The sequence below is a fragment of the Mizuhopecten yessoensis genome, unplaced genomic scaffold (assembly GCF_002113885.1).
Source record: "Mizuhopecten yessoensis strain PY_sf001 unplaced genomic scaffold, ASM211388v2 scaffold2461, whole genome shotgun sequence".
NCBI lineage: Eukaryota > Metazoa > Mollusca > Bivalvia > Pectinida > Pectinidae > Mizuhopecten > Mizuhopecten yessoensis.
In genome coordinates, this window is record NW_018404557.1 from 714,668 (window position 1) to 723,370 (window position 8,703).

Genomic DNA, 8,703 nt, shown 5'->3' on the forward strand with positions numbered 1-8,703 from the left:
TTACCACAAACTTAAAAAAACACAAATCTGTGTCATTACAATTTTTATTTTTGCCGGAAAATATCATCGGCTGTAAATAGTTTTCAGACCGTTAACCGCGTCAGTATCTCGCCACGTGTGACAATGGGTATTGTTCTAACTTGTGCATCTGTACCTACGTTACCGAGACCTTCCCGCAATGACAATGACATTTTTTATTCTCGTTTATTGGAAATAGTTAAATTATCCATTATTACAAAAATCATATCAATATTTTACACATACATACAATTATACACAAGCGCGTGAGTTCATAATCAAGTATTATAGTACAATTCAATTTGTATATCAATATTCGGTATCATTACAGTAAAATGTTTTACAAGTGAAATAAGTCAATCTAATTAAAATTCGGTCTTCATTTGCTCCATAAATATAATGATATCTCGCACGCGACACATTAATATGATATTGGGCAAATGAAGGTCGGATTTGGATAAGATTGGAAATTAATTGGCTTTGTTACAAAAAAATAATATAGTTGTAAAAAATGGTATATAATGTAAGTCCATGCTTTCACAGTACGATTGGTGTTCTACTCCTAAAAAGATATACCGTCATTGTTATACCTTATGCATATAGAACTTGTTACTGATCAAATTATAACAATAGCTACAGAGTTTCACCGTCTTTAATTATCAGGAAATTCACCATTTAGCTTGCAATATTTGGTAAATAGCTGGTCGCTGTAGAGGAAACTGGTACAATGACCTGGTTGTCGACGACGTAACATACAACTTTCTCTCGATACGGCAGGCCTTTATCCGTGGCTCTTTGTACTGCGGGTTACAATACACCGAGTTACCTGTATATACTACACAGGTGAAATCGAGACTTTGATGTTTCTTTTTAGGGCACGAAATGTATGTACGTATTGATCCATTTACACAGGGAAACACCTGTAGGTGGCGCTTTCGTTGGGAGATCCACAATAAATTATTCATACGACGATCGCTGTGGGCGGGGAAACCCTGGCAAAGTCACGTGATGTACACTGGAAACTCTTTAGATGCATGCCGCCATACGAGCTGTGGTGCTCTGTAAGGCAAGAGGTGTGTGCTGGCTTTACTTCTTTGTGGATTTTTGGGATATACCTGCGAAATATGCCGCGAAAGAGGAAGCGATGTGTTTCACGATGAGAGGAGAAGTGCTGATATTCAGTCTTCTCTGCATGTTGGCCATGGGTATTAAAGAAAAGGCGATTTTGGAAATAGTGTTACATCGAGGCACTGAAAATGGCGAGTACGCTATCGAAACTGAGAGGCTATCCGGATACTATACTTCTGCAGGGTCGACCGTCAGTGCCGAGGGGAACGTTTTACAGGTAAGTCTGTCCCCGAGGGGGATTTATCTGTGTATAGGGGTGTGTATTACCCCCCGGGACCGTGCCCCAGTAGCGTAAACACGACCGAAGCTGAGAGAGTGACAATGTGTATTTGAGGGATCACATCAACTCTGTGTCGACTACTTTACGTGTTGTTGAGGATTTAGAATAATGTCACCGGTGGATACAACATCCCAGTCTCTTTAATACCCGTGTCACACTGCTTGCAGACGTTTTGTTCATCATGGGTTTTGATTTATCTCCGTATATCTGACCGGCCGTGCACGTGTCCACACGGCTGTGTAGACTACCTGTGTGTACGTATGTGTTGTTTACCACGGCCGTTATACAAGCACGCATATTTCCCACGTGATTGACAGCGTTAGTGTTTTAATTGACACAAGTGTATAGAGATAATTAATTGGGTGTATACTAAATAGAAGAATGTAATACAAAGTTCACTTAGATACATTGTTGCTTTCTCCTGTGTAGCGAGTATAGTGTACCTGGTTTGACTAACCTGTTTCGTACAGGTAAAGCTGTTATTGACACACCTAGGGTCCCCGATCTCGGTAGATACGGACCCTTTGAAGTTGATTAGCTAAAATATATCTGGTTCGCTCCGGGCGACCTGAGATTACAGCCCATTATATGTTTGTAGTGGAGGGATCTGAGACGGAGTTGGCAGGGTAAACTGTTTAGGGCAGTATCTCAAGTCCTCCCTTCTATCTCACACAGTCCTTACATTCCTGTGTCAGGGCCCACCTCACGATATAGTCCCGTTCAAAGTGAAGCCGAGTTCTAACATAGCAAGAAATGACACTGTTACACTACATTTAGGACAAGTCAACTACGCTCAAATCACAGACTAATCGTATGTGTGATAATGGCTTTAGACATCTCCATATATTAAAATAGTAAGTCATATATAGGCATACATCTATAATAATGATATTCTACAGAGAAACATTTAATTGGCTTAATTTATCATGTATGTGTAATCCAATTAAAAGTATATCAAATACACATTCTACAAAAGGACTTACAGTAATTTGGTGTATATTAATGACAGAAATCTGTAAAGTACAAGAGGTATTTTCGTTTCTGATGATGGTAGACAAAAACTTAATTCATACCGCAAACCATTATAAATATATGATAATAACCGCCAATTTTTGTTATTATTATTTTGTAAAGTTTAAGTGGATAAAAATTGAATATGTACATACCCTATACTTTAATTGAGGTTTAGAATAAAGTTTAACATCAGGATTGTCCAAGGGAAATCGAAAGTGTCTGCTGGCATATTTGTGTGGCTAATTTATGAGAGATTCCTTTTGAGAATTTTTAATGGAAGGTCTTTATAAACATTTTGATACAAGAATTTGATGGAAAGTCAAGACAAATGAAGTTCCTTTATATAATTAAAGGAAACTTGAACATGTGCGATTGAGAAGCAAAATAAAATAAAATGTTCACTTGATTGAAATTACAATGCAAGGAGCTTTTAAGATCATTGAAATCAATCTTGTAAAATAAATCCCTTCAGTGCAGGTAAAAACAAATATTTAAATATAATAACTAGAAAAATTTGGGACAAAAAAATAAAATCTTTCCCGTCTTCCATCTTTTCTGTGTTTATGAAATATATGAAATAAAATTTAGAACTGAAAAAAAAATCTTCTCTCTCTAAGGTTTTATGAGTAAAAATTAATATAACGATCAGAGAAGTGTGTCTCGGACCATTTCAGTGTTCATAAACTGAAGCACAATTTTTTTTGGGAAAAAATCTGAAAGTTTTAGTAATAAAAATAAATAAACTTAAATGTTCTTCGATTACGTACAATTTCTGAATGTAGTATAATATATATATGTACCATTGTTGCTAGGGCAGTGTCAAATGACAAAATTCATTCGCTGTACAAAACTATTTTCTTTATACCGCTAATCATATCAATAACTTTGATACCCAGTTTGGTTTTTAGGTCACCTGAGTATATGTGATCACCTTCCGTCCGTCGTTGTCCGTGGTGCGTAAACTTTTTACATTTTCGACTTCTTCTCAAGAACTAGGAGATGGAATTTTTTCAAACTTCGTCAGAATCATCCTTGGTAGATGAGGCTAACAAGTTGTAAAAATGGGATTCCTACCCCAACCCCTGGGGCCAGGGCGGGGCCCCAAAAAGAAAATTAACCAATATTTCAAAAATCTTCTTCTCCAGACGTACTTGTCATTTTCTCTGCATGGATGGAAAAATCATCAGGCACTTTATTTGAATTGTAAACTTCAGGACACCCAGGACATCCGTTCTCCCTTGGGGAGGGGGTAAAGTTTACTATATTTTATATAGGGAAATAATACTTTTGGGTTTATTTTGACAATTTTCTGTAGGAAAATATTCTTATTTGGTGAGAATCATCCTTGGAGGAAGATGGTTTCAAATTGTAAAATTGGGATTCCTGTCCAAACACTAGGGGCCAGGGCAGGGCCCCAAAGGGAAACTTAACCAATATTTCAAAAATCTTTTCCCCCAGACCCAGAGGTACTACAATCAATTTCTGTTTATGGATAAAAAAAAAATCAGGGGCTTTATTTCTTTATTTAAATTGTATATTTCAGGACTCCTGGGCCATCCATACTCCCTTGGGGAGGAATAAGTTTTCTAGAGTTTATGTAGAGAAATAACACTTTTGGGTATATTTTATCCATTTTTAGCAGTAAATTATTCAAACTTGGTCAGAATCATCTTTGGTGGATGAGGGTATAACATAGTTAAATTGGAATTCCTGCCCCATCCCCAGGGGCTAGAGTGGGGCCCCGATGGGAACATTTACCAATATTTACTAAAAAAATCTTATCCTTTGATGACATGACAAATATTGTATTTCACTTAGTTTCCATGTTGATTTCCACATCACATTTCAACAATGAAATTAAGCTATCAGTACTACCTATATTATAACTCAGGTGACCGATAAGGCCCTTGGGCCTCTTGTTATATATCCATCTAAGTTGTCGAGTTACAACAGCTTGAATGATATGCTGGAAAGTCAAATATATTTAAAAACTTGTTTTTTACAATTTTTGTAAAAGACCTGATATTATCACCACATGAGATGACTAATGTGTTCCTTCCGCGTGAAAAAGGGACAGCAGATTAGATTGAATCGCAATGGGAGGGAAGAAAGATCATCAGCTGAAATTGGTTGGAGGAGTGTGATGGTAGATGTGTGGGTGAACCGTGTCGGACCTGACCTGTTGTCACACCTGTATTGTGTGATACCTGTTACAGACAGTTTACCCACTTCCCTCTCCCATTCTGGGTCAGGCGTTACAACCAGTTAACCCACTTCCCTCTCCCATTCTGGGTCAGGCGTTACAGGCGGTTTACCCACTTCCCTCTCCCATTCTGGGTCAGGCGTTACAACCAGTTAACCCACTTCCCTCTCCCATTCTGGGTCAGGCGTTACAACCGGTTTACCCACTTCCCTCTCCCATTCTGGGTCAGGCGTTACAGCCGGTTTACCCACTTCCCTCTCCCATTCTGGGTCATGCGTTACAGCCCGTTAACCACTTCCCTGTCCCATTCTGGGTCTGGCGTTACAGCCCGTTAACCCACTTCCCTCTCCCATTCTGGGTCAGGCGTTACAGCCCGTTAACCCACTTCCCTCTCCCATTTTGGGTCAGGCGTTACAGCCAGTTAACCCACTTCACTCTGCCATTCTGGGTCTGGCATTACAGCCGGTTAACCCACTTCCCTCTCCCATTCTTGGTCAGGCGTTACAGCCAGTTAACCCACTTCCCTCTGCCATTCTGGGTCAGGCGTTACAGTGATAGGGAATTGACTTTAGAATTAAATTGCAACACATATTTTGTGATAGAGACTGCATCAGTGATCAAAGGGATTGGAAAGCCTTTGAGTTGTCATTATAATCAGTCATTTACAAGCTTCCTTATCTCTGCTGACTCGTTGTTAGTATCGACAGCTTTAAATTTGCTTTGTTCTCACACTTTTTAGTGTTAATTTTGACATTTATAGAAAGTATTTCTATCATCACAGAATCGATTGACCATGATTTTCAATCTGAACATGCCTGTTGTCTAATGTTTTCAATGTTTAATCTAAATCAGTACAACATGTGCAAATTGTTCTACATTAACTTACAATGAAGAAGCTTACTAGTTTTATACAAAATTGAGTGAAGAAATAATAAATCAATTTATTTTGTTAATTGAAGCCAGGTGATTTAGTTGCTATTATAAGACCATGAATAGGCTTATGTTACTTTGTAAGGTGTTTTAATGAGTTGTTCTCCAGAAAGTGCTAATACACTGCAGAGTTACAGCTGATAATTGGGTCGGTATATTGAATTGTCAAAAGTGACAGAGGTAAAGCCTCCAAATGATGTCTGTATATTGTAGTTATAAATCAAGTAAGACCTATAGGCTTCATATCTAGCTTATCAAGTATGTTTCCTGTAAATGTAGCGCAAAATTCCTTTCATTGTAAGATGCCGAAAATCCCAATTTGGTTAATATAATTATAAACTGAAGCTTATGTGGTCGTTGGATGGCACACCAAGATAGCGAGAATGTGATCATGAGTTTCAGATTGGAGGTGTAAAAGATATAATAAAGTCATGATCACATGCGCATGCCCAGCTGTGCAGATTTTCTTCATGTACTCCGGTGTCCTCTTGTTTTATATCCTGTCCCCTTCTTCCAGTGTACTACCATCTAGGCCAATTGTAGTAATTACTATAAGTTGATTAGTCTTCTTTTATAATTAATTTTGTTGTAAAATAAAGTTAGATTTTCAGGAGCTGATGCTTCCCCTTTTTAAGAACCAGACTGTTTGTTGCCTGAGCTACCTATAGCTACATATATATATAAATCAAGAGAACTTTTTTAGATTCTTCTTATGACTTTGGAAATTCACGTTTTTATTAGGATCTCTGCAAAGCATACTTCCTCAGAGGAGTGCATACCAAACTGAACAGAAAGTGGAAAGAGAGGTTTAATTATATACACTAGTGTTCTGTGTAATGTGATATTGGTTTTTGATTGAAGATGTATGCCATTATAATTTTAAATAGGCAAATAGAAATCTCTTTGTTAAAGAACATCTCATCAGATGTCCCTATATGTGTATTAGTATTTTTGAATTGACTTTGATAACTCACTGTGTATAAAGCTGAAGGTTATGATAGTTGATTCCTGTAATTGTCGTGTTGGGACTTAATCTTGTGAAACGTAAAACTACACTGCACTCTGCCTAGACCAGATCTGTGGCCTGGTTAGGATATAGATAGATGCTAACCTTGTGAAAAAAAAATGAATGTCAGAATTAATTTGTTGATCTTTAAACGGCAGACAGCGGCTCCCATATTTACAAGGGAGGTTATCATTACTGCTTGTTTAGAGGCCAAGCACGATAACACCAGGATAAAATATCGTAGAAATCGTACAAGAAGCTGAGGTAGATCATACAACGACCCCAACATTGAGAGCGGCAGCAACAGGTGCCCCTATAAATTTATTGTCACAAAAAATAAAAGTATGGCTCAAGTTCTACTTTCTCAAAGAACGAAAGTCAAAGTTGGACCAGCAGGTGTTGTCAGATAGGTAAACTTGGCTCTGTGTCAGTAAACAGCTAAAAAAAACATCTTCATATCTCTGCATTCTACTAATGGCTGCAGCGATAAACACATTTGTGGCAAATATTTTTTTGCTGTTATTTTTCTTGAAAGATATGAACAAAATCAGCTTTTGATTTTTTTTTTTACATATTTTTTTGTCAAGGAGTGTTTTGAATTGTTAAAATGTATTTGCAGAACTTATAAATATATCAAGTATATTTATAACAGTGTAGAGTGAATTTGACCTCAATTAAAAGTTTCATATTAAAAGTTATATGTTAACTCATTTACCCCTGAAAACACATTTGACCTCTTCCAATTCAAAGGTTGGAATAGATCATTATGGCATTTCAGGGGTGAATGTTGTGCTAAGTACTTTTGTTTACTTCTTTTATAATCCTAGTTAATATATCTATACCGAGTATGCCCATTCTGCTACACATGTACCTACTGCTGTCCTCAAGCCGACATTACGTACTACTCGTACATCTCGAACACACTACTCAAGAGGCCATTTCCTCACCCATCAATCTACAAGTGTTTGTGGTTCATTTACTTTGATATGAAATATAATTGTGTCTTTACGGAACCATTTCGTAGGTAATTAGATCAAAGCTCTGTAGATGACCTTAGATACTGGTGGTTGTGCAATTGTCAATTATTCTTCCTTTTTTTGGGTGTATCGTATTACATACAGTTTAGTAGATCTAGATAACGCTGAGGTCTGACAGAATCAATTGTCACATCTGTCTCACACACAGTCAAGTATCTGTGGATTTTGTCTGATTTTAAATTGCTGGAAAATGCATGGATGACACAGAACAATGTCTATTTGACGGTTTGTCATTATCTTCACCGGATTATGACAGAAGTTGTATGAAGTCAGGCAGGGTTTTACTGGTATGATGGCCAGGTGAAGTTTGTGCTTACAGGTACTAAATCATGTATTTAATCTATACAAATGTAAGTTTAGGCTCAATATATATATCTAGAGGCTTTTTAGAATTCTGAGAAAATATCAGGACCATGATTATTAGCTCACCTGGCACAAAGTGCCAAGTGAGCTTATGCCGTGGTGCGGCGTCCGGCGTCCGTCCGGCGTCCGGCGTCAATATTTTACTTTAAACGACTTCTTCTTAATAACCGAAAGTCCTAGGGTGATGATATTTGGCCAGAAGCAAACTTGGATGAAGGGCTACCAAGTTCGTTCAAATAAATGACCTTCATCTATTTTCAAGGTCACAGGGGTCAAATATGTTAAAAACTTTAAACAACTTCTTCTCAATAACCAAACTGCCCAGGGTGATGATATTGGGCCAGTAGCTAGCTGAGATGAAGGGCTACAAAGTTTGTTCAAATAAATGACCTTCACCCATATTCAAGGTCACAGGGGTCAAATATGTTAGAAACTTTAAACAACTTCTACTGAATAACCAAAATGCCCAGGGTGATGATATTTGGCCAGTAGCTAGCTGAGATGAAGGGCTACCAAGTTTGTTCAAATAAATGACCTTCATCTATTTTCAAGGTCACAGGGGTCAAATATGTTAAAAACTTTAAACAACTTCTTCTCAATAACCAAACTGCCCAGGGAGATGATATTTGGTCAGTAGCATGCTAGGGTGAAGGGCTACCAAGTTTGTTCAAATGAATGACCTTCAATTATATTCAAGGTCACAGGGGTCAATTGTCTTAAAAAA

At 37.6% G+C, this 8,703-nt stretch overlaps 1 protein-coding gene across 1 annotated transcript in view; it reads left to right on the forward strand.

Annotated features, from left to right (window-relative positions):
- The first annotated feature begins 1,059 nt into the window (after positions 1 to 1,059).
- The window catches only part of LOC110446054 (E3 ubiquitin-protein ligase ZNRF3-like), an 89,479-nt gene continuing 81,835 nt past the window's right edge, over positions 1,060 to 8,703 (forward strand). Inside the window, exon 1 of the mRNA XM_021491011.1 lies at positions 1,060 to 1,363. Coding sequence (XP_021346686.1) covers positions 1,163 to 1,363 — 201 coding nt within the window. The 5' untranslated portion in view covers positions 1,060 to 1,162. The remainder of the gene's footprint in view (positions 1,364 to 8,703) is intronic.